Source organism: Lampris incognitus, chromosome 15 (assembly GCF_029633865.1).
Source record: "Lampris incognitus isolate fLamInc1 chromosome 15, fLamInc1.hap2, whole genome shotgun sequence".
Taxonomy (NCBI): domain Eukaryota; kingdom Metazoa; phylum Chordata; class Actinopteri; order Lampriformes; family Lampridae; genus Lampris; species Lampris incognitus.
Window position 1 is genome coordinate 21248021 of NC_079225.1, and position 27497 is coordinate 21275517.

General features: G+C 41.6%; 1 protein-coding gene across 1 annotated transcript in view; it reads left to right on the forward strand.

The window, feature by feature from the left end:
- The window catches only part of si:dkey-119f1.1 (Structural maintenance of chromosomes protein 6-like), an 81395-nt gene that overhangs the window by 3255 nt on the left and 50643 nt on the right, over nucleotides 1-27497 (forward strand). The window contains exons 7-14 of the mRNA XM_056294433.1: nucleotides 4031-4132; nucleotides 4352-4471; nucleotides 6368-6466; nucleotides 7571-7717; nucleotides 8935-9023; nucleotides 9327-9491; nucleotides 9941-10119; nucleotides 15038-15239. Of these exons, the coding sequence (XP_056150408.1) occupies nucleotides 4031-4132; nucleotides 4352-4471; nucleotides 6368-6466; nucleotides 7571-7717; nucleotides 8935-9023; nucleotides 9327-9491; nucleotides 9941-10119; nucleotides 15038-15239 (1103 nt within the window). The remainder of the gene's footprint in view (nucleotides 1-4030; nucleotides 4133-4351; nucleotides 4472-6367; nucleotides 6467-7570; nucleotides 7718-8934; nucleotides 9024-9326; nucleotides 9492-9940; nucleotides 10120-15037; nucleotides 15240-27497) is intronic.

The following is a 27497-nucleotide window of genomic DNA, read 5'->3' on the forward strand; positions in this document are numbered from 1 at the left end:
ATCTGACGTCTGTGCTTACACCATAACTCTGGTTTGCACTTGAAATAAACCATATGTATAGGCCTACACAAGAATTTGGTTACCAATACGCAAGTGATGGACTGGTGGTCTGTCCAGGGTGTCTCCCCGCCTGCTGCCCAATGACTGCTGGGATAGGCTCCAGCATCCCCGCGACTGAGTAGGATAAGCAGTTTGGATAATGGATGGATGGATGGATGGATGCACGTAAACAACCGTGCGTGTACACCATGTCATTCAGAATGTGACAAGTGTAAAATTGTTGCATTTTGAATTATGTACAATTCGCAATGACCTGAAAAATCATATCTGTTTGGCTATGAGGGTGTCATCGGCAGATATCAGATTCCCATTAGATTTATTTCCACATATAATTATGGTCAAAAGCAGATCTGAAAATACCAGACTATGTGCTTTTTTTTTCCTCTTCTTTTTTCTTTTGATTAAACGGTCATAATTAGGGCTGTGCGATACGACCAAAATCTCATGTCATGATATAGGTCAATCATATCACGATAACGATACATATTACAATCTAAGACATTTTTGTAAATTCAATGAATAAATAGTTTCTCTTTATGTTAGCACTTTGAGTGGCTATTGCAGCTAGAAAAGCGCTATATAAATGCAATCCATCCATCCATCCATCCATCCATCCATCCATCCATCCATCCATCCACTTAGCCACTTGGAAAGGCTTATTTCTTATTACATTTCGAACTATATACGTAACGGATAAAAGTTACTTACTCATATTTGATTATTTTTCTCCTTTTATTTAGAACCTTTACGCAAATTTTCAATTAAGCATGTAACAAAATATAAAATATTAATTACAAAATATAAAAAGGTAAATAGAAAACACTTTTAAACTATAGTTGCAAACAAAATAAATATAGGCCTAAATTGTGAATATGGTCAAACATATAAAACCCATCATATAATACTCTATAACAGTAGAACTGTTTTACTTGTTACTGCAAACAAAAATGAATACAGGCCTAAGAAATATTTGTATGTAAAATAATAAATGTAAACATGGAACACTTTAAAGTTTAAACTATAGCAGCAAAATAAGACTCACAATATAAATATATAAAATATAAGAAGTAAACAAGTACTTGAACAAGTCCTTCACTTGCCTCAAGTGAAGGAGTTAAAGTATCTCGGGGTCTTGTTCACGAGTGATGGTAGGATGGAGCAGGAGATTGACAGGCGGATTGGTGCAGCATCAGCAGTAATGCGGACATTGTACCTGACCGTTGTGGTGAAGAGGGAGCGGAGTTGGAAAGCAAAGCTCTCAATTTACCAGTCAATCTTCATTCCGACCCTCACCTATGATCATGAGCTTTAGGTACTGACCGAAAGGGTGCGATCACAAATACAAGCGGCTGAAATTAGTTTCCTCTGTAGGGTGTCTGGGCTCAGCCTTAGAGATAGGGTGAGGAGCTCGGAGTAGAGCTGCTGCTCCTTGGCGTCGAAAGGAGCCAGTTGAAGTGGTCCGGGTGTCTGATTAGGATGCCTCCTGGGCGCCTTCCTTTGGAGGTTTTCCGGGCACATTCAACTGGGAGGACACCCCTGGGTAGACCCAGAATTTGCTGGAGGGACTACATGTCCAATCTGGCCTGGGAACATCTTGGGATCCCCCAGGAGGAGCTGGAAGGTGTTTTCTGGGGAGAGGGACGTTTGGAGTGCCCTACTTAGCTTGCTGCCACTGCGACCCGACCCCGGAAAAGCGGCTGATGATGAGATGAGATGAGACAAGTAAACAAAACATTCCTTCAAGTTTGAATTACAGCATTATTTGAAAACAACCAAAGTGCTACGAACAGAATAGGTATTTGGCAACAGTGCTTCAAAATGTTTGCCTTGTGTTGCCGAATCTCAGGGAGTTAGTTTTACTGGTTGAAAGCCAGGAATACAAGCTGGTCAACTCTTTATGGTTTAAGTGATGACCTCTGGCATGTCACAACGTTCCCACTTGTACTGAACACCCGCTCTGATGGGGCACTTGTGGCAGGGATGCACAAATATGTCTTTGCTAGCTTGGCCACTAGTGGGAAATGTGCCTCATGCTGCCTTCAGCATTCCAGTGGGTTTTTCTCTGGACCAGCCTCCATGGTTTGGAGATAGAAGTTGAGCTCCTTATCAATGCACACTCTGCTTGACTGAGGGACCGTTTGGCTTTGCGTTGCTGCTTTTTTAAAGTAGCTGCTCAGTCTTCTTTTGCACCTTAGCAGGAACCTCTGCATCAGATGGAAAGGGGGCTGCCTCTGCTGACACTGCCTGTTCAGCCACCAGGCTCTTCAGTTCTGCAGTAGCTCTTGCCTTCATGTAGCGAAGCCATGTCAAGCAGTTCCATGGTGGTCTGGTTATCATACTTCTATTTTAAGTGGTTTAGAATTCCTTCTTTGATGGTCTTGGTGAGTTGAGTGTCGTCATACTGAGGCTTGAGTACCTGGTTATTGAAAAGATGGAGGACTGGTTTCAAGTAAACACTATATGAGGCAGGTGGTTGTAATGTTTTATCTGATTGTGTATGCCATATGTCTCAGATTTGTTAACTTGATGAGGGCATAAGTGCATTGGAAATGGCAATGTGAATAAATGCTTCGTCTATTAGTATAAAACTGCTTCACAAGAACAGTTTTGCTATAAAACATATAAACGGATACCCAGTGACAATTGTTTCACTTTGCCATTTCCTACTTGTATGAAAAAGGCACAGCTCATATGTAGGCAGTCCACATAGGTGTGAGTGTAAAGCTCTAGTCACGCCATCTAACAGTCATTATAGGTACAGTTCTTTAAACATCATATGACAGACAGGCTAACCATCGCCATTAGGCTTGTGATGATTGGCGATCGGATCGTATATAAGTGATTGAAGGGATGATCAACGATTGGTTTTTCCTACGTCGATATTAAGGCAATTTTTAACCAATTTACTATCAGCACTAAGATGTTATAAAATAACCTCTAGAATCTGTACCCTACTGTGCATTTAGATTTTTTTTTTTGGGTGGAGCAGCATGTCCACCCACTGAGCCCTGTGTGTAGGACAAGTGACGAGTGAATCCTTCATTACAAACCAGTTTGCCGTCTCTTTTCCATAGATTTGACATCCCGCATCTCCATTCTCCATATGGCTGCTCACCAAAACTTTGCTTTGTGCTCCATAAGAGTAGTTAACATTATGGATATGATTTGGATTGGGATATTAAAGAAAAGATTATAATGCCATATGGAACATGATGCTGCGATATTGTCACACCAAGCACAGACACACTTTTGAAAGGGAGCCTTTGTTTGACTAGAGGAGACATTGCTATAAGATTTTTTTTAACGTTTAAATATTTCAAATAAAATGACTGCTGGGATAGGCTCCAGCATTCCGTGACCCTGAGAGCAGGATAAGTGGTTTGGATAATGGATGGATGTTCGCACTCCTTTATAAATGTTTATTTACATAACTTCAATAGTATTGTTTGCTGAAAACTTAAAGGTTCGATTATTTCAAAGCTCCGTCAGATGCTGAGCCACATTCAAGGTGATTATTCAGAAACTTTAATTCTAAATTAATTTCTGTCAGTAACAATTTAAAAAAAATGCTAAAGAGAATAAACTGTTTAATAAAACTAAATAAATATACTACCACTGCAAACCAGGTAAAACCCATAATATTCCCAAATACAAGATGTTTTTTTTTTTTTACACTAAGCTTTAGTAGTTCATGCTGGCATTTCACTGGCGTGCTGTGGCATAACTCGCCCAACCCCCTCCTACTCCCCATGGCAATCTCTAGTACCCACAATTGGACCATATGAAAATGGGAACGATCGCCCAACCATAATTGCCATCCTTAGAACCCTACACTGTTGTTAGAAAGAGTAAGAATAGGTGTCATGATCAAATAGTTCTATTAGATGGATGGGTGACTGATGGATTTAGCATGTAATTGCACTCCTGTTCCCCCATGCACTCTACCATGTTTGTGGTATTTTATTTCTAGTTTTTTATGAAAGCCACCCAGCTAGAGCAGATGAAAGATGACTTTGTCTACATCAAATCCACCAAGCATGTCACCGAGAACAAATTGGAGCAACACGCAGAGGTAAGGAGCCAACACATTAATTTGCCATTGAAGGTGGTGCTAGACTGTTATACTGTATTGTATTCTTAAGATGTTTATATTCTGTTTACTTGTGAATGAGATTTTGTTTCCTTTCTACTTAAGCTCAGTGCTGACCACCCAGCTTTATTGTATTATTGCCTTAAGAGTTGTTTAGTCACATATGGTGATCAGGCTTAAGTGTATTTGATTGGGTTACAGTCCTTGAAGGAATGTAAGCGGAAATTCCGGGAGAAGGAAGACCGATACAAGAGCTTAGCTTCACTGGACAACCTGCAAGCTAAACTGAAGGAATTGCAGCAGCAGATGGCCTGGGCTCTGGTGAGCTAAGCACCACAATGTTCATTCAATGTTCATTCTTTTGTCATTAAAACTAAGCTACTCTGGCTGTGATTCTAATAATATGGTGGATTATATTTATTTTCCATTTGCCTCTGGCGTGAAAATATAACCGTCTAGAATGCCTTTGTATTGAAACTGTTTATGTCACAGGTCATTCAATTGAAAAGTGTAGGAGTTCTCAAATTAAAAATGCTTGAAAGTACAAACCCCAATTCCAATGAAGTTGGGACGTTGTGTAAAACGTGAATAAAAACAGAATACAATGATTTGCAAATCCTTTTTGACCTATATTCAATTGAATACACTACAAAGACAAGATATTTAATGTTCAAACTGATAAACTTTAGTTTTTTGCAAATATTCACTCATTTTGAATTTGATGCCTGCAGCACGTTCCGAAGAAGCTGGGACAGGGGCATGTTTACCACTGTGTTACATCACCTTTCCTTTAACAACACTCAAAAAGCATTTGGGAACTGAGGACACTAATTGTTGAAGCTTTGTAGGTGGAATTCTTTCCCATTCTTGCTTGATGTACGACTTCAGTTGCTCAACAGTCCGGGGTCTCCGTTGTCGTATTTTGCGCTTCATAATGCGCCACACATTTTCAATGGGAGACAGGTCTGGACTGCAGGCAGGCCAGTCTAGTACCCGCACTCTTTTACTACAAAGCCACGCTGTTGTAACACATGCAGAATGTGGCTTGGCATTGTCTTGCTGAAATAAGCAGGGACGTCCCCGAAAAAGATGCCGCTTGGATGGCAGCATATGTTGCTCCAAAACCTTTATGTACCTTTCAGCATTAATGGTGCCTTCACAGATGTGCAAGTTACCCATGCCATGGGCACTAACACACCCCCATACCATCACAAATGCTGGCTTTTGAACTTTGCACTGATAACAATCTGGATGGTCCTTTTCCTCTTTAGCCCGGAGGACACGGCGTCCATGATTTCCAAAAAATATTTGAAATGTAGACTCGTCAGATCACAGCACACTTTTCCACTTTGCGTCAGTCCATCTCAGATGAGCTCTGGCCCAGAGAAGCCGGCGGCGTTTCTGGGTGTTGTTGATATATGGCTTTCGCTTTGCATGGTGGAGTTTTAACTTGCACTTGTAGATGTAGCGACGAACTGTGTTAACTGACAATGGTTTTCCGAAGTGTTCCTGAGCCCACGTGGTAATATCCTTTACAGAATGATGTTGGTTTTTAATGCAGTGCTGCCTGAGGGCTCAAAGGTCACAGGCATTCAATGTTGGTTTTCAGCCTTGCCGCTCACGTGCAGAGATTTCTCTGGATTCTATGAATCTTTTGATGATATTATGGACTGTAGATGATGAAATCCCTAAATTCCTTGCAATTGTACGTTGAGAAACGTTCTTAAACTGTTGGACTATTTGCTCACGCAGTTGTTCACAAAGTGGTGAACCTGGCCCCATCCTTGCTTGTGAACGACTGAGCCTTTCGGGGATGCTCCTTTTATACCCAATCATGACACTCACCTGTTTCCAATTAACCTGTTCACCTGTGGAATGTTCCAAACAGGTGTTTTTTGAGCATTCCTTAACTTTCCCAGTTTTTTGTTGCCCCTGTACCAGCTTCTTTGGAATGTGTTGCAGGCATCAAATTCAAAATAAGTGAATATTTGAAAAAAAACAATCAAGTTTATCAGTTTGAACATTAAATATCTTGTCTTTGTAGTGTATTCAATTGAATATAAGTCGAAAAGGATTTGCAGATCATTGTATTCTGTTTTTATTCACGTTTTACACAACGTCCCAACTTCATTGGAATCGGGGTTTGTAGTTGAATAAATGAATGACATGAATACATAAGCCTTTATCTGAATGCTAACCGTGGCTCAACTTTGGCAGGTGGCTGAGATGGAACAGGAGCTGCTGCCATTGCAAGAAAAATTGCAGTTAGATCAAAGGTCTACAAAAAAATATGACGAGAAGGTGGAAGAATGGAAGGTAAGGTCATACAGAGCAAGGGTAAAGAAAGGTTCCTTGAAACAACTGAGACCAGACTCAAAGATGTAAACTCTGCCCTGCCTTATGCTAGTCAGCCCTTGAGAACGAATGGCCAGTTTTTGAGATGGTGCGAGGGTGGGATACATTGTATCATCTATAACCAGGTATTGGAATGTATGAAGGATGGGGTAATCTGCACAGTATTTTTCCTCTCAAAAACTGACAGCATTGTTAAAATCTGTTCTAAGATCAATCTATCAAGTTGTATTTTATATAGCGCTTTTCTAGCTGCAACAGCCACTCAAAGCGCTTGATCACTTGAGTGAAACACATATCTGAATTCTTTTTGCAACCAACAAATCTTCCAGAAAGTAGGAAGTATTTTGGTTTCTTCTGGATATATTCTTGCAAGTGAATTTTCTCTGTGCCATTAGGGCGTCTTTATGTTTTACCTGCTTGTAAAACTAATTGGTGTTCTAAATCGTTCATTCCGTCAGCAGTTCGACTACTAAATGCTCCATAGTGGGGTTTATTTCGTGATCATTTTATTGTTAAGTTTATCTAGCCTATCAATATTAATTAATTACAGATATTATAGATTTTTTTCCCCACATTTAGCTCCCTGGAGTGTTATTTTTTGTTTGTGTTATTTGTTTGTATATTGTGTTTTGTGTACAGCGAGCTGCTCCAAACAAATTGTCCCTAGTGGGATTAATTAAGTTTTTTGTATTGTATTGTAAGTATGGGTTTTGTGAGAAAGATTTGGCTAGTCGTATTGGGATATTAAATAAAAGTGGAAAAAATCAACAATTTACATATGTGGATTATAAATGTTGATGGAATAAGTGCATTGAATAAAGATTGACTACTCCCAAGCAATGCCATAGCATTGCAAAATTTATATCACAAATGTACTTAAGCGGGCATCCGTTTGGGTACAAAAGCTGAAAAAATAGGACCATGAATGCTGAGCACCATTCTGGTCGGCAGCATACACTACAGCTCTGCACCTGTGAATTGATGCTTATGCATGGCGTTTCTCATTAACCTTCCCCGCCACTTCCAGCTGACTACATGGTGTTTTTTGTCCTTGCCTCCTGGCAGAATAAAGTGGTGGAGGCCGAGGCAAAATACAAGCAGAACTACGACCAATTGGAGGGCATCACTGTACGCCTCCAGGAGCTGCAGCCCCAGTGTGCCCAGCTGAAGACCGAGGCTCAGAGACGAAATAAGCTTCTCAAAGCTGGCGAGGTCAGAGTTCAGGCATTAAACCTTGGTTAGGCCCAGGGTGAACCATCATTTGAAATGGGTTTAGATACTCTGGATGACTTGTTTCTGTCTCAATAATTACACCTCAAACACAAAGTCCACCCATATTTGAATCTAGATGGCCTCAAACAAAATGGAAAAAGTGACCATTCATGACAAGTCAAAGCTTAACCACAGACCGTTGTATAGTGTAACCATTGGGGGGGGGGTCACATTTCTCCAAAACCACAATTTGATTTGACTTTGGATTTTAAGGTCACGATTGGATTTTCGATTTAAAATTTTTTTTTCTGCACTGACAGCTATGCAATTGTTAGACTACCAAGTCTTGATTTATAACGATCAAGATATAGTTTTTATTCCTAGACAACTGTCATTTACATTTTCAAATTCTTCTTTAAAAAGATAGGCTACATGGTATCAAATGTGAGAACAGCCAATTTTGTTTATTTGGAATGTAAGGCCATATGGTCAAATTTAAAAAAAAAAATCTTTAAATATTTGACCAGTTAATAGGGAACAAACTGTTAAACACAAACAAAAAGTAGAGTCACTAGGTGGCATAATGGTACTTTACAAAAACGGCTCAAGTTTTTTCACTTGCAAAAAGCCACCAGGATTAGAATTTTTAAAAGCAATGTGTACTCTTTACATCAAACAACAGCAGATGCCATTCAAGCTCACAATAAAACAAACTCAAAACAGTCTGACTGCGGTAGTTTTTCTGTCAACGACGTGTTTGTTGTTGACATATTTCATGGGGAAGTCAAAATCTTGCCACACCGCTGACTTTAGTGAAGCAGGAGGATTTCTAGTTCTGTTGTTTCTCCGTCATCTCTGACTCTGGCAGTGGCCATGGTGTCTCGATAATTGCAGCTGCAGGCTACCGATAAGCTATACTGTGTCGTCTTTGAAGTATCCCCCCGGGACATGCACAAGTAGGCAGGGGTGGAGAGGACAAAAAAGTTTGAGTTTCCGATCCTGCTTTTGATTTCGAAGGTCAAAATCGAAAGTTCATTTCAATTTAGAATCAAAATCGTGACACCCCTTGTAGCCATTGTTGGTATGGACACCTACTGCAGCTTTATTTTCCTGTGCTGTGCTGATGCTTCTTACCTTTTTATATCATGTACATATATTACAACAGATGAACACTACATAAATATCTGTTTGACTGGTTATATTGTGTGGCATTTTAGGTCAGTGTCTACAGATGTAAGACCAACCTGAAAAACTTGGCGAAGGATAAGGCCCAGCTGTCTTCAAGGATTGATGAACTTAGTTTGAGGTATCACTGCTGTGAATCCACTTGTATCCATTTCATTTGAGTTCTTTTTCAGCTCAAATGTGCACTACTACATTTTTTAGCCATCTGTTAATTTTACAGTTGGTGCTCATTTTGTTTTCACATTTTCACTTGCTTTGCATCATTTTCTTTGTCCTGTTTACTGAAGAATTATTGTTAGGCACTATAGGTCCCAGATGCTGTAAATCTGTCATGTCTTGCTAGGCTGTTTTTGTGTTCTTAATCTGTGTACTTGTCACTGTTTTTCTTCAACCAATTTTTGCTGCCGTCATTCTTTACTCCCAGTATCAGTCAAACTACTGGAGCAGAGAGCCAGTTGAGGGCAGAGCATATAGCGAGGATTCAGGCTGAACTGGAAAACCTGAGACACCAGGACTCTACCCTGGACCATCAGATTGACCAGTACCTGCAGGCGTCAAACCGTGCCAAAGACGAGCTTTGCAAGATGAGGTGAGGTGAAAGTGTACAACTAGCCTTGGGGTGTGCCAGCAGGAACCTGAGTGCACACACATTGGAACTGTGATGCCTAAGAATAAAAAATACAGTGATTAAGCAGGAGTGTAAATAAAAAGAAAGACGATGGCAAGATTAAAACAGCACAAGGCTTGAAAGACGTTAAATCTGTAACACATTCCAAAAGTGAATGTGAGAAAATGTTGCTGGTAATTTGTATGTGCCAAAAGGAAAAAAAACGAACAAAAGGCTGTCAACTAGTTTGTTTCATTTAGCTAGCTCAATTTTAAAGAATTTAATTCTTCTCTCTAAAATTGTTCTTAGGAAACATTTTGTAGCAGATGCATCAGAGAAGGGCACAGGTAGATTTCTTCCAAAAAAAAAAAAGAGCTGTCAATGCTGTACATTTGCTCAGTTTTTTGGTGTTCTCCTACCCCTGTCCATAGGCAAGAGCAGGATGGGCTCCAGAGGTCCATAGATGCCAATAAGAGAAATCTGCATACCATGGAGGCGAGCCGCTCCAATCGCCTGCGACGCTTTGGAGAACACATGCCTGCGTTCCTCAATGCTATCGAGGAAATGCACAGAAGAGGCCAGTTCAGAAAGAAGCCCAGAGGACCGCTGGGTAAGTATCTTAACTTGCATGTGTGGGAAATGAGGAAATAGTTTTCCTGTCGTTCTTTCTGCATCCCTCTGATTTTCTTTTTCATTTTCTACTATACAGTAGTCTCCAACCATTTGCAGTTGAGAGTCCAGTGTATACGTTTTCACTCATACCACTGGACCAGCCTATTTCACTAATTGGCACCTCTTGTGAGAGGGAAATCAAGCTAATGAACTCAGCTGATGTTATTTGATGGGAATGAAAATCTTCATACAGTGCCTTCAGAAAGTTTTACCCCCCTTGGAAATTTGCACATTTTGTTCCTGCTACACCTCCAAACTCTAATGCATTAAAACAGATTTTTCATGTTTATGAAGCCTAAAATATTTTTTCATTCAAGTGAAGTAAAAATCAGAGATGCTTTGCTACAAGCAGAAACTGCTGGAGCTACTTAAGATATGGTATTGCAAGTTACTCCTCTTGATGGTACTCCTTGGTGGCAGGGTGGTCTGAGCATTCACATTGCTGGAACCCTTCTGCATTTTCAGCAGGTATCTCACGGTCACAAGCGTTTTGCCACTTAGCCTGTAAGCCTCACCTGAGTGGGGCAGCTAAGACCAAATTAGCCTTCACCTGCAGAAGGGTTCCAACTACAAGCTCTCATCAACCACAACCATCTTGAGCTGATCTCAGCTGCCATGGCTATCTCCCCAGTAGCTTTCTTGAGTTGTTTGGGTTCCAAACCCAATTTCTGTAGGAAATGGCACACTGATGTTGCTGGGAAACCGCGGCAGCCAATTTTGATGGGCAATAAGTTTGTGTGCCATCCTTTGACAAGATCCTCATCGATCAAATCCTGGTACTTGGCTTTCTTCTGTTGATGAGAGATGGCTAACCTGTCCTCCCAGGGCACTGTGAGTTCAGCTACTAAGATGGTTTTTGTGGTCCTGGATGGAAGAACCATGTCTGGTTGGAGTCAGGTTACTGCCACCTCTTCTGGAGAGACAAGTCTCTTCTTCAGGGCCACAGGCATCTTCCAGTTGGAAGCTCGATACAAACTGGAGGGCTGGTTCTTGACAGTTGTTCTTGCCCAAGGAGCCTTATCTCCTCACCTTTGGAAATTGACAACTTCAGGTGGTAATGGCTGGCATTTATTAGGGATGGGTACCAAAACACGGTACTAAACGGGCACCGGTGCTAAATTATTAAAGACCGTAGTATTGATAAGCTCTGACGTTAATGGTTCTGCTATCAGTATTGGAGAAATTAAGAAAATAAATTTCCCATTCATTTAGGCTACATACACTTTATCTTGCGCCTTTTATCTCACCAACTCAGTTTCTAATTTGCAATAAGATTAAGACATTTGTCTATGATGCATTTTCACTGTTCCCAATCCAGAAGAGAGATCTCTCTCTCTTGGGGCCTGTCGTATGTGTGAGCCAAGGGGCGGGGCCAGTTCTCTGCCTCTCTTTCAGACACACACACACACACACACATACACATACCTACAGACCCTGCTCTTAGTGACGATGGTGGAGAGAGAACTAAATGGTCAAAAGTCTGGTTATACTTCACTAGAGTCGATGCTGACAATGCTTGTTGCCACAAGTGCAACAAGTCTTGCATTTAAGGGTGGAAACACAAGCAATCTTTCAAAACGTCTAGTAAAAATGCATCAAATACAGGTGGAGAAATACACAGTTTTTGACTGCCTAGCCCTAGCTCATAGTTCATCTCTCGTTGCACCATCCACCTCAGGTATGTTATGTATGTTAGCAGCCTAGAGCCCACACGGCGTTAACTAAATTATACAAACAAGGGTTAATGATTAAAAGTAATGCTCTGTCAAGATATGAGAAAATAAAGCAATGTTAATTCTATTCTTAATTTGTTTTTTTTTTTTTTTTCTCTTAAAAAACATAACAAAAAGAACCGATAAAAGTAAAGTACTGGATCGGTAAGCAGTATCGGTAAGAGTAGTAGTACTGTTAAAATTTTAATGATACTCATGGGCTATATAAATGCAATCCATTCATCCATCCCTAGTGTTAATTGGCTTTGACCCTCTGCAGGTCTTTCCATTTGGCATATTCTGTAAGGACCTTTTCCTGCCTCCACCTGTATAAGCTTTTTCCCAGTGCTTTGGGACATCCAGTCGAGATGTGATTCAAAGTGCAAAGGGTTGCTCCACACTGCGTGCAGGATGGGTCATCTTCTGTGCCCCAGATCTTTAGATTGTTTGGGGTTGGCGAGAGGTCAGTCACAGCACACAGGAGGAAGGTCAACTTGTCCTGGTTGGTACCCCAGAGTTTTTTCTAGGACAGTGATCTGCATCCACTGTCCCTGGCAGGTGAGCCCTACGGCTTTTACTGGGTGGTCTTCATCTGCTGCCCCTTGGACCCTGCCACTGGCCTTGCTCCATCACATTATTCAAGAACATTTATTTTTAATAAAATTAATGACTTTTTCTTGTACAAAAGTATTAACTGCCCCAGAGATAACACTTGGTACAATTACAGCTCTGAGTCTTTTCAGGTATTTCTGTATGAAATTAGATTTAGATTTGGGAATTTAGATGGAGTGTTGGAGTGTTCCACTACCCTTACAGCAGCGACTGAATTAGACACTATCACAACAGGAAAACAAAAGGGAGTGATGTCTCTGGATGTTGGTATGAGGTAGATTTAGGTTCTTGGGGATAGTCGAGTGAATTAGAGTTGGGGCATCAGTAGAGGAGAGAGCTTGCTGGGGCTGAAAGAAAAGAGAAATAAATGGGTTCAAAATGAAATGTCTCTGCCTTGTTTTGTTGTGTATATCTAATCTTTTCAAGATGCAAGCAACTCATTAAATCTCTCTTCCAGTGTATATGAGAAGGTGGTTGAGTGGACTTCCAGGCCATGAGAATCAACCATTTGGTGATTTGGGTGGAAAAGGCCAGGGCATCTTTTTATGAGTTAGAGAGAGGAACATTTTTGGGTGAGAAGCCAAAAAGAGCAATGAGTGAGGAAGATTCTATGGTTGTTTTGAATGCTTTAGAAATAATCAAAAATAGACTTCCAGAAAGTTAATAATGTTGGGCAGAGCAAAAACATGTGAGTCAATGTAGCTGGAGCCTGTTTGCATCTATCGCATAGAGGGTCAGGTTTAATTTTAGATAGCCTGACCTTGGTCCAATATATTCGGTGAATGAGCTTGAGCTGATTAAGATTGGCGGGTGCAGATGGAGGAGACATGGATTCTGTCTAAAACTTGGTCCCACTCATCATCCTGAAACTTATCATCTAATCACACTAAATCAGTTTCTCACCGCTGTCTTACTAATAGCTCTCGAGTCGGTGTGAAGTTTGTAATAAGGTTGTGTAGATGGGAAACAACCCCTATGTTGTGAACACTGGTCTCCAGTATATTATCTAGCAGAGTTTTAGGAGGAAGCAACAGAAGATTTTGAAAGTATTTCCTTGCAAAATCACACTGAAAATATCTGAAAAGATGAGTTTTGGGGAGTTCGAATTTCAGGGACCATTGAGAGAAGCAGACAAATGTTTTATCTATATATAGATCTTCAAATGTAATACCTCTCATGCCACATTGTGAAGGCATTATCATTTAGAGAGAGGAAAAACTGGGTTGTTGTTACAGGGAGAGAGTATTGGCGTTGCTTGAAATCCGTAGTGGCATTTAAACTGTTTCCATATTTGCAGTGATTGACTAACAGCAGGACTATAATTTGGATTAGAAGGAGACATGGAGTATGGGGTGCAAGCCAATGCCGTAAGGGACATTAGTCTGCACGAAGTTTCCTCCATCTGCACCCAGGTAGGGACCCAGTCACTAAGGCTGTAATGACGGTGGGGCCAGTGCAGGATGCTGTGTATATTTGTTGCCCAATAATATACTTGGAAATTTGGAAGGGCAAACCCACCTGATGCTTTTGGCATCTGTAAGAGTGTCTTTCTTAGTCTAACAGGGCCTTTATTCCATATAAAGGAAGAAATTGCTTGGTCTAGGTGGTTTTAAAAAAGGACTTGGGAATGAAGAATGGGACTGTCTGAAAAAGATAAACTTGGGCAACACATTCATTTATACCGAGTTAATATGACCTGCAAGTACCAGTTTGGCTTTTTTTTTGCTTTCCATTTTAATTTGGCCTGGGAATGTCTAGCTCACATTATATAGGCTGAATAAAGCAGCAGATTTGTCGGGCACTTAGCAGAGAAGATAGGAGTCAGCTCTTTCTCAAAGTAGCTTATGTTAATTGGCCAATTTAGGAATTTTTAGAACGTACTTGGATTAAAATTATGCTATCTTCTTATTGAAAATCATTACAGCCAGTTTATATAATAGTATACAATATAAAATTTATTTTATCACAGACTCAATGTAATGGTTTCCCATAGACTTAGACCTAAAAAGACTACAAAACATCATCACAGTTCACAATTTACATCTCTGGGAGATGTAAATTTATGACTCCATTTGCTCCCAGGACAGTAGTCCTACTCATTGCTTAGAGTACATACAAGAGACTTGATAACTTAGTCTTTTGTCCTACTCTGAGCTGTGACCATTTTTAGTCATAAGTGAACTTTTAGTGCAATTCCTAAGAGTAATTCTGAGAGGCTTGATAACTACGGGCCCCAACATCTAGTGTCTTTAGCTAGGAGTGCATGGCCACTGTGTGTTGTGTCCATGGCCATAACTCTCTCCCTGACCCATTGTGCATCTTCATTTGGGGTTTGTACACTTTTTGGTCTGCGCTGTGGTAGTTAGGCTAATTTAGGACAACTGGTCCACACCCCTCTCCACCACAACCACCAACATGGTTGTTAGTGGCTGTTTTTAACCCAAGACTGCCCCTGTGACAAGTACTGTACTTGTAATCTCATTCACTCACTATCTCATTCACATGCATATATCACGTCCGTCTTTTCCACAGGATACCTTTTTAGCCTGAAAGATCCGGAGTTGGCCCTAGCTGTAGAGGTGTGTCTGAAGAACCAGCTTCAGGCCTTTACCTGTGACAACTATGATGATGAGAGGGTTCTGCAAGGCATCATGGCTCAAGTGTTTCCAACCGGTCGCAGACCCAGCATAATCACCAGCAACTTTATCTCACATATTCATGACACCAGAAGTAGGTAAGGACCGGCACAAGAAGACAAAAAGCATACAGGCCAAAGAAGAAAAGGTCTGAATTGGCAAAGGTAGAGACAGGGCATCTACAGTGGCTTCAGAAAGTATTCAGACCCCTTCAGTTTTTGTGAACTCTATTGTGTTGTTGATTTCATTTTAAATGGATAAAATTGCCATTTTTGCCCATCAGTCTACACTCAATAATCCATTATTACAAAGTGAAAATGTGTTTTTAGAAATTTTTTGCGAATTTATTAAAAATCAAAAACTGAAATTTCTCATTTACACTGATGAGCCAAAAAATTGTGACCACTCACAGGTGAACTGAATAATGATAATCTCCAAACAAGGGCAAATATTAAGGTGTGGGTAGATTAGATGGTAAGCGAACAATCAGTTCTCTTAGTCAATGTGTTGGATGCAGGAGAAATGGGCAGGAGTAAAGTAGGGATGCACCCATACCACTTTTTTTCAGACCAAGTACAAGTACTTCCATTTGAATACTTGCCGGTACCAAATACCGATATGAGTACTTAATAATGCCATTACACTTCTTACAATTACTTTGAAAATGTGTTTTATTTTTATCAGATATTGTTCATTCTCTGACTGTAGCAAATTGTCGTTACTGACATTTGAACATTCAATACTTTTCTTAAACATGGCATTGCCACACATTTCACTATAATATAACCACACTTAAGTGTAACAAAATTGTCATACTGACATTTTAACATTCAATACTTTTCTCAAACATGGCATTGCCACACATTTCACTAGAATATAACCACACTTTAGTGTAACAAATTGTCGTTACTGACATTTTAACATTCAACTGCATGTTTTTTTTAACAAACAGCCTTGCCACACATTTCACTTAAATATAACCTGCAACACAAGACATTTCTATACCAACATAAAACTGTGGCAGAACAACTGAAGTGATATATTATCATGTCATCACTAACTTCTGTCTGTGAGGACTAAGCCTGTTTTGAAAAAGTGAGGGGCAGGTTCTTTTTGATGAAAAGAAGCTTCTCTGCATTATCAGCCGTGAGCCTGTTTCGGTTTTCATCTACAATGTGTGACACTGAGCTAAACAGCCTTTCACTTTCCACACTGCTGCATGGTGCTGAAAGGTATCTCTGTGACATTTGAGCCAGAGTGGGAAACCTCATTTTGTTAACTCCCCAGTACTGCAGCGGGTTGTCTTCCCGAGCAGTTGTGGTCTCTCCGAGGTATGTCTCTAACTGAATAGCAGCCCCCACTGGTGCGTGGCTCAGTGATGTTGATTCTTGTTCATCTGCTATCTCATCAAACACACAGTCCAGACTGCTGCTGTCTTGTGCCTTGTGAAGCTTTCTGGCAGGTGGCTCCCCCAGATCCTCCTGCTTGTCTGCCTCTCCTCTGGACACCTTCCGCAGCTCAAGCATCAGCATCTCCTTGGCCTCTGTAGCAGTGTTGATGTTTGAGAAAAAATGATCTTTATACCTAAAACAGTGAAAATAATATATTAGCTGGGTACAAGCTAGTCTGGTTGCAAGCTAGATGAGTCAAGCTAGTCTAATTGTTTGAATGAATATCAGTATATTACCTTCAACTCAAAGTAAGCTGATTATGTGAAAATTAAATGGTAAAATGTTTTAGGTTGGTCATACTGAAAAAGTTTTGTTTTGATCATACTCTCCCACATGCTCAGCAAACGGACACAGACAGACACACACACAGACAGGAAAACACACATAGACACACTTTTACCTTGGATCGAGTAAAGTTGCGATGCAGTAGAGTGGGGTTTTTTCCGTGTCAATGAAGCGCCTCTTGACAATACTAAGGTCCCCTTCACTGTTTTGATGCCAAGGTCCTCGTCCGTTTCTTTGGTCAGAAGTCTCAGAAGCACGGTCACAGCGGGAATGACATCTGATGCCAGTGCATCAGAGGATCTTACTTTTTGTGTTAATTCCTTAAACGGAGCCAGAACAGACGGAGTCTTTCCGAGAAGCGCCCACTGGTGAGCGGCGAGATTGTCGGGGAGCTCGTGCTTGGACCCGAATATTCCCAGGGCCCTCTTCTGCTCTATGAGAGACTGTAGCATGTAGTATGTGCTATTCCAGCGGGTTTGCATGTCCTGTTGGAGTCTTTTTATTGGCTGGTTGAGCTGTACCTGAATATCTTCCAGATGGGAGTAGGCTAAGGCGGAATGTTTAAAATGTCCAACTATTTCCGTCCAACTGCCACTGCATCAGCTACACTTCTCTGTGCCAAAAGGCCCTCATTAACAGCCAGCTGGAGGGTGTGTGCGACACATGGCAGGCTCGGGAGTCCAGCATCACTCATGGCTTTAATCATGTTTTTGGCGTTATCCTGGAGCACAACGTCAACAGGACTTTTAGGGATGCCCCACATCTGAAGCATATCATCAAATGCACCTGCGATGGCTTGGCTAGCGTGTGAACCCCGAAACTGTTTTGCATGCAGGACAACTATCCACGGAGTAAAATCCTCGTCGATCCACTGTGCAGTTCAGCTGATGAGGGACATTAGGCTGACACTGCTAGTCCAAATATCAGTGGTGAAGCTGAGGGCCGAAATGTCCTGCAACAGGCTGTTGATGTGCTTCTTCACAAAGTCGTACAGCTTTGGTAACACTGTGTCTGTGATGTGGTGATGGCTGGGGATCTCATACCTTGGCTCCAGTACACTGAGAAGACGTCGAAATCCCATATTATTAACAATCGACAATGGCTGGTCATCAAGAGCAATGTACTGGGTACCGCGGGTTGTCTCTGGACATTTTCTCTCGCTTCTCCAGCATTTGCTGCAAAGTTGGTTGTTGCTGTTTCCCGCCGCTATTAGCAAACTCCTTGAACTCGGCGTCATGTTGGTTCTTCAGATGTTTTATCAAGTTGCTTGTGTTGAAAGAGCTAGTTTTCACCCCTCCTCTTGATAATTTTGCTGAGCATAATTTGCAGTCGGCTTTACTTTTGTCCCCATCGTTTGCTTTGAAATATCTCCACACGACTGACATTGGTCCTTCTCCATGCCTGCTCAACTGAGAGGTGAATGTCACACTGCTGTAAAGTGGTATCGGGTGTTGTATCGGAACACTTTTATGATTACGAGTACGAGTATATGTGCACAGTATCAGACCGATACCCTATGCTGGTATCGGTATCGGTGCATCCCTAGAGTAAAGACCTGAGCAGCTTTGACAAGGGCCAAATTGTTATGGCCAAACAACTTGGTCAGCGCATGTCTAAAACGGCAAGGCTTTTGAGGTGCTCCCAGTCAGCAGTGGTGATTACCTACCAGCAGTGGTCAGAGGAGGGACAAACCATAAACTGGCGAAAGGGTGTTTGGCTGGGCCACTCAAGGACAGTCAGAGACTTGTTGCAAAGCTGCTCTAGCTTTGTCTTGACTGCATGCTTTGTGTCATCGTCGTACTGAAAGGTGAACTGTCGCCACAGGCTGAAGTTGTGTGCACTCTGGAGCAGGTTTTCTTCAAGTATTAGGCTGCCTTCATCCTTCCCTCAATTCTGAGAAGTCTACTTGTCCCTGCTGCTAAGAAACACCCCCGTAGCATGACGCTGCCACCACCATGCTTCACTGTAGGGGATAGTATTAGCCAGATGTTGAGCAGTGCCTGGTGATCACCAGACAGTGTGCTAGGAATTCTATCCAAAGAGTTAAATTTTTTGTCTCATCAGACCAGAGAATATTTTTCTGCATGCACCGAGTCCTTTAAATGCTGTCTGGTAACCGCAAGCTGGCTGTCATATGCCTTTCACTCAAGAGGGGCTTCTGTCTAGTAACTCTACCATAAAAGCCCGGTTAATGGAGTGCTTTTGAGATGGTTGTCCTTCCGGCAGGTTCTCCCATCTCTGCAGAGGACTGCCAAAGCTCTGTTAGAGTGACAGTTGTGTTTTTGGTCACCTCCCTGACCAAGGCCCTTCTTGCCCGGTTACTCAGTTTTGTTGAACGGCCAACTGTAGGAGTCTTGGTGGTTCAAAACATTTTCCATTTCACAATTATTTAGGCCCCTGTGCTCCTGGGAACACTCAAAACTTTAGAAATGGTTTTATACCCTTGCCCTGATCCGTGCCTCACCACAGTGGCGCCAGCAGCCATAATCCTGTACGCACTGTGCGTAATTTTTTTTATGATTTTGTTCGTACTCTAAGCCAGTGTTTCTCAACCGGGGGTCCGCGGACCCCTAGTGGTCCGTGGTGTAATTGCAAGGGGTCAGTGAAAATAAAATATCTTTAAAAAAAAGATCCTATGACATTTATAGAAATAGGATTATTTTACTCAAATGTGACTGAGACCTTTATCTACCTAAACTATAAAGGGTAACAGGACTTTTTTCTCTAATTACATCTGTTTCACAAGTGTAATTTATTGTATGTTAATAAGAGATCCTGCTCCCGTTTGCATTGATAAAAGTTACTGCATGACGCTGTTAATACAAACTTAACACGATCTGCATCCGTTTCCAAATTATGAGCCCCCTAGTGTTTCAGTGGGCGTACACCGTTCATTTCTTAATAATGATTTTATTGTGAAACATCTGCAGGAAGGTGTTGTGGGAAAACTCAGTAACTTGCAAGATTCAGGTTAGCGCTTGAAATTAAGCTAACGTTATAAACAAACAAAGAAGAAGATGATAAGCAAAGTTACACGAAGAAGAAGAAGAAGAAGAAGAAGCAGAAGAAGCAGAAGAAGAAGTCGTGACAACATGGAGAGATGGCTCAAATTAAAAAAATGGACGACGGAGACTCGGGGCCACCCGAAAAGAAAACCAAAACAGACAGCAAAAAGAGACTTTACAAAGAAGATTACATATTATTTGGATTTACGGTAACTGATTCGGAACCTCAGCAGCCTCTGTGTTTTTTATGTGGAGAGGTACCGTCAAACCACGCCATGAAACCGGCACACCTGCAGCGGCACCTAAGCACCAGTCATCAGTGGGCAAGACTGCTGACTTCTTCAAACGAAAATGGTCGGAGTTCAGGGGAGCGCAAAATCACATGCGTGCCGCAAGTCAGACTTCAGCAACTTCCCTACAAGCATCTTACCAGGTAGCTTTGCTAATCGCTAAAGCTAAAAAGCCGTATACAATAGCAGAGGAGCTAATTGCACCAGCAGCAGCTATCCTAGCTGAAACTATGGTGGATAAAAAAGCAGCAGATGCAATCCGGTCAGTACCGCTGTCTAACGACATCAGCAGGTGACCGATAAACTGAAAAGAGCGGGCTCTTTTTCAGTACAGCTAGACGAGTCTACTGATGTGAATGGAGAAGCCCAGTTGGTCATGTTTGCTTGTTTCAAAGATGACACAGTCAACGATATAGTTGAACACATCGTCCTCTGCAAGCCACTACCTGAAAAAACTACGGGTGAGGACATTTTTAATTTGATTGTTTTTTCATGGAGCATGCGTTGGACTGGAAGCACTGCTCGCATGTATGCACAGACGGGGCAGCGTCTATGACAGGTCGGCACCGCGGAGTTGTCTCTCGCATCAGGCAGGTAAACCCCAACATCCAAAGCATGCACTGCGTAATTCACAGAGAAGCGTTGGCTTCAAAACGCATGAGCCCAGAACTGGACAGTGTTTTGACTGACGCTGTGAAAGTGATTAACTTCATTAAATCACGACCTCTCAACGCAAGACTGTTCCACAAGCTGTGCGACGAAACAGGCGGTGACCATCATCAGCTGCTGCTACATACAGACGTACGTTGGCTATCAAGGGGGAAAACACTACAGAGACTATGGGAACTGAGAGAGCAGGTGCGCGATTTCCTCTCCGAGCATGGACATCCTCTGGCTGCTAAACTTGAAGACCAGACCTGGTTGGCTCACCTGGCTTACCTTGCTGATGTTTTTGGCCGTCTGAATGAGTTGAACACGAGCTTGCAAGGTAATGATAAAACTGTTCTTCAGATGTTTGATAAAGTTTCAGCATTCATGAGGAAAACTGACCTCTGGTTGAGATGGTTTGAAAAGGGGGATGTCAGTAATTTCCCTCAGCTTAACTCTTGGATAGCTGACATGAAACAGAACATGAAGCAGAACATTTTGAAAACTGTAAAAATGCACCTGGCCAAACTGTCAGCTGAGTTTCAATCCTACTTCCCAGACATTGAGGACATGTGTACTAGACATGACTGGATACGCAGGCCATTCATGCCCAGCAGCATGGATACAGCACCAGAGCAACTCCATGAGAGCCTCATTGACCTGTCTTCAGACAGTGGCTTCATACTGAAGTTTTCAGAGACATCACTAACACAGTTTTGGTGCTGTGTGGAGAAGGAGTACCCAGAGCTTGCAAAAGAGGCTCTCTACCAGTTGGAGCCATTCGGGTCTACTTACTTGTGTGAGGTCACCTTCTCAGCTCTGACACACATAAAGACCAAACAGAGAAACAGACTTAAAGAGAGAGGTATCATTACAGCTGTTGCCACTATTCAACCCAAGTTACAGAAACTCATGAGCGGCAGACAAGTACAAGTGTCTCACTAACGGTTACACAGCACACCTCACCACACATGAACTTTTCACCACACCACACCCAAGTGGCACACAAACAGTGAGGATGCTTTGCTTTGAAAACACACACACCATCTGCCTCTACAGACAAAACTAAGACTTAACTATACAATATCCATTGAGATTTCACACCCATGTTTGTTTTTGTTCTTGCAGAGTGCATAAAAATTCTGTTTTGTTACATATATCTGGAAGTTACTGCATAAAAATTCTATTTGTTACATATATCTGAAAGTTACTGCATAAAAATTCTGTTGTTACATATATCTGAAAGTTACTGAATACATATTTTGTTTTGTTACATTTATCTGAAAGTTACTGCATAAGAATTCTGTTTTGTTAACTATATCTAAGTTACAACTGAAAGCTCTTATTTTTGCCCCAAAGAGTGAATAAATGCTATAATGCAATTTACAATGCAGTTTCTACTGTTTCTATCAAATTGCAACCCCCCTCCCCCAAGATCAGGTGGAGGGGTCCTCAGGGTAGATCAAAAATATGCAGGGGGTCCAGGACCCCAAAAAGGTTGAGAACCACTGCTCTAAGCCACTCACGCTGTTTGATGCAAATACATTTGAAGGACGATGATTGGTATTAATGTCACTGGCTAATAGCGCACGGTGCGTACAGATCCCTGTACGCATGGTGCATACAGGATTACAGCTGCCGGCACCACTGCCTCACCACAATTTTATCACGGGGTCTAAAGAGAGTCCTTTGGACTTCATGGCTTAGTGTTTGGCCTGACATGCTGTGTGAATTGTGGGACCCTATACATACAAGTGTGTGCCTTTCTAAACTATGTCCAGCCAGTTTAAATTTTTTTTGAAAACTTTATTTAATTATTTTTCAACAACCACTACAGTCAATCAATCAATCAATCAGATTTTTATTTGTATAGCACTTTTCATACAAACAAATGTAACACAAAGTGCCTCATATAATAAAACAATGAAATCAATACACCCCCCCCCCTACAAAAAACAGATAAATAAAAGTACAGGCAAATTCTAGAAAAGTACAAACAAGTTTAAAACTGAGTTAGGGAAATAAATACGTGAAAGTGCCATAAACACTGATTAATTAAAAGTAACAACAGAGCAGAATATATAAAAATAGCAAAATATATAAAACACACACACACACACAAACACACACACTATGAATTTAGCTGTAGGCTGTTTTGAAAAGTAAGGTTTTTAACCTGCTTTTAAATGTGTCCAGTGTGGGGGCCTCTCTCAGGTCCTCAGGCAGGGCGTTCCATCTACTTGGGGCGTAAATAGAATGAAAGAAACATAAGATTGATAACACATATACAACAAAGTAAATGTAAACAAAAATATAAAAAACACAAAAACACGAGGGGGGGTGATACTACTCTCAGTTTACAACCTTTGGTCCAGGAACTTGACCCATCTATTTTCTTGTATACCCTCCCTTTTTCCCAGTGCTGTTCGTGGCTCCATGCCTTAAGCCTTAGATAATGAGTCAGTTTTTCCATGGAATGTATTTCCTCCACAATATTCAGCCACTGCCTGAGTCCTGGAGGATCATATTTGAACCAGCTCCTTGTGATGGTCTTTTTGCATGCAACTATCAGGATTTTGAAAAGATAGATGTACTTCTTTTGAATTATGTCACCGGGTATTAACCCCAGGTACATCATCCGGGGGTCCCTGGGGATCTTATAGCCTAAAATCTTCTCAAGAGTCTGAATAACCCTGTCCCAGAATGGCTGTATTTTTATACATGACCAGAAGATATGAGAGTGATTGACATTCGCCTGTCCTCACTGTCCCCAGCATTGCTGTTGTTTACCCAATTGTTTATTTTTAATGTGGGGGTGTAATAAAAAAGCGAAGTTCCATCCATCCATCCATCCATCCATTATCCAAGCTGCTTATGGGAGGCGGAGAGACACCCCAGACAGGCCGCCAGACCATCACAGGGCCGACACACACACACACACACACACACACACACACACACACACACACATACACACCCAGGTACAACCTAGCATGGCCAATTCACCCGACCCACATTTCCCCAGACTGTGGGAGGGAACTAGAGCACCTGGAGGAAACCCACGCTGACACGGGGGGGGGGGGGGATGTTCAAACTCCCCCAAATTCCATCCACCTTTTAGAGCTAGTGGAAGTTTGTTGCGTTCTACACACAGAATGCCAATCACTCTTCGACAGTTTAATTTTCAGTTTTAATTCCCATTTCAGTTTAACATATAGCGAATTTTTCCCGTTTCTATTTTGTAAACTACTGTACAATTTAGAAACAATCTTTGAGGGGTTTTTTTTGTTGTTTTTTTTTTGTATGCTCCGGTCAACACTTAAGTCACTTCATTACCTTCTGCGGAGATTACTTTTTTAATTTCTGTTTCTCTGTCATAGAAATGTCTGAGTTATAAATATCTGAACAGGTCCCCATTTTCTAAATTAAATTCTCCTTTTAAAAGTTTTTCCCTCTAAGAGTGAACATACTGCTGTTATTCCTTTTCCTCTCCACCTTACAAATGTGTTGTCTGTCTCTCCAGGTCTGAACCTGGGGGCCTGACAAAGCCAAATGAGCAGTTTCCTGTCTCCTTTCAATTTGTATTTTCTAACCACCTCATTCTATATTTTCAATGTATCTTCTAAAGTGCCGTTTTCTCCCCTTTGGTCTGTATATTCTTTCTCACCTAGCCTTTCCTGAGGTGTAGATGGCCCAGATTTAGTTCAGTATGCTTCCATCTAGCTTGACACTCTGGGGAGCACCAATAGACAATATATCTCATTTGGGAAACATATGGTATTCTCTGATATTTGGCAGTGCTGGGCCTCCACTTTCCTTGTCAGTTTGGAGTGTCTTAAATTTAACCCTTGGCCTTGCTCCTGCCCAGATAAACTGGGATATCTGTTTATCCCGTGCTATGAACTGTGGTTCTGGGATTCTGATTGGTAGTGACAAGAAAAGGTATCGCAACCATGGTAGCACATTCATTTTCACCACCTCAATTCTGGAGCTAAAGTCCAATACTAGTGTTGACCATTTCATCTTATCCTTAGTATTCTGTTATTTGTTATGTTGTAGTTTATTTCCTGAGTGATGAGCACTGCATCTGCCACATCCTCAGTGAGGAACACCTCTTCCAACTAGGATATTCTTCCTTCAAGTGTGACTGAATTGACTGAGGTGCTGGGAAGGAATGGCATACTACTGGGGGAGGGTTGGGATTCTTTGTAATGTAAGCTGGGTGGACTTTGGTGTATGCTTCTGGAAGCTCTGGAACTATCTTCATCTTCACGTCTGAATTCAGTTTGAGTACTTCACGTTCTTCACCAGCATATTCAGGGCTTGGATGTTGAAAAATGGACACACTTGTACCATGGAAGGATGTTTGAGCTGTGGTTGCGGACGGATTATGGTCGATGTTGTCCACAGCTGCAGTAGTGAACAACTGCTTTCTCAAGACTGGTGGACAGACGACTCCATCTTCCACGTACTGGGCTACAACCGCTTCTCCCAGCTGAGCTGAGATTTCTAGGACTCTGTCATATGATATGCTGAGCCCATTCCCATGGAGCATATCAATGAGTTTTCTCTTTCTGGTTTTGGCAAACACAGACATGCCAGTATAGACAGCAAAAGGTGTCTCACGGTCCTTTGAATGCCTGTGGACTTCTGTTCCTTCTTTGTACTTTGCAGAGTAGTTGAAATGCAAGAACTGTGATATAGCAAGGTCTGACTTCAATGCTCCATGTTGGAGTTGGGACTTGATGTCTGCACCATGTTCGATCATACATACAAATTGCAAAAGTGATGGTGGTACAGCCTGTTCTAGGTCTGCATTGTTGAACATGCTGCTGGAAATTGACTTATGATTAAGCATGTCTCATCTAATCATCCCAGCAGCTTTCGCCAGATGGATTGCTTCACCATATTTGGATGCTTGTACAAGCATTGAGCCCATATCTTTCTCAAAAGCCAGCATGACATTTCGTCCTTGGTGATGAGCTTGCAGCTCGGGGATGTGACAGAGCAGCTGGTCCTTCAGTCGAGTAGCATGAACCTGAGGTGATTCAACACCCAGCTGCTCCAGCCTCTGCTTGTAAAGCGTGGTCAGATCAGCAAGCCTGAAAATGGGTGGATCTGTACCATCACTGGCAGCTTTTATTTCACTGATGTGAGTGACCAGTTCAGAGAAGGCAATTGGATATGCTTCCTTCCAGTGCTCCTGTGCTTTCTCTTGCTCTTGGACCCTTGGGTAGTCTCGTTCTTTGTTATACAGAGCCACCAAGCAGGCAGGATGATACTTCAGTTCTTGTGCTATGACATCTCCGCCACTCAGTTTGGCAAGGAGTTTTCCATCATTGAGTGTTCTTGCACATTCATTTATTCTTATATTCACTTTCATTGTCATTGCTTCTCTTAGCTCACCTCCTTTAATCTCACACAGAAAACACTCTAGTGTTTTTTTTCTCTTGGGCCTTTCGTGTGATCTTGCTTCTACCGCCCTCATTGCTAGTAGCTGCTGGGGTTGATCTTTTTTCAGCTCTTTGTAAATTTTTGTTGTTAAACAGGAGCCTGCAACTCTCATGATAGTGTGCCTTGTTTTGTCTCAAGGTTTCCTCTATCCCTCCACCCTCGTCAAGTCTTGCAGGGTCTATACTGATTGGTAGTTGATGAAGTGATTGAAACCGAGGAATATTCCTTGCCAAGGTCACATACCCATCATCTCCTTTTTTGACAGGATTGGTCTAGGGAGACTTTAGATCTTCCTTCTTATCTAGTTGACATATGCCACACTTGGTCCAGTCAGTGTTCCTTGATTTACTAGTAGAGCTCACATCCATGGCTGGTCTGACGTTTAATTTCAAAGGTTGATCCTTTTACCACCCTGCAACTGAGAAAATATAGTCTATAAAAATAGAGTCTGTTCAATTTTTGCGGCTGATGAGGATATGAATGTTAAAAAAAAATCATTGTTTTTTACACCAATATATCTGCCAATATTCTTTATATAAGCTACTACTAGCTACCTTGCTAACATGGCAAACAGGTGGGGTAAGCATGAATGACATGAAGATTATCAGGGACAAGGTTATATATTATAAAATGAGTTAAGGGAAAATTATGGGGTCATTGTTTATTAACTTACCAGCTATGCATTGCTACTAGTTAGCTACTAGTAGTACCCATGAAGACACAGCTTGACTCCACAGCCCTGTCTGCTCAGCTGTGATGCGTAGTCTACTCAGTCACATATGCTGCAGACAGCTACCTTGTTAACGTAGCTAATATAGCAAACAGATGGGATAATCATGAGTGACATGATGTTTGTCAGGGACAGGGGTATATTAGAGTTAAGGGAAATTATAGGGTCATTGTTTATCTATTTCAGAAATGCATTACTATCAGTTAGTTGCTTACCATGAAGACAGCTTGACTCCACACCACTGTCTGCTCAGCTATGATGCGTAGCCTACTCAGCCAAATGTGCTGCAGAGTGCCCTCTGCTGGGCAAACTATGTTACGATACCATTTCTAAATTATCTTAAGCATTTTTCTGGATTATTTTCTGTAATGAAAAGTTTTCATATTGGTGTAAATCTTATACCCAGATACTGATGTGACTGATTAATTTGTTATATAAAATTTGTTGCTATATAAAAATCACAAAATCCAACCCAACAGGCTTGAAAACATAG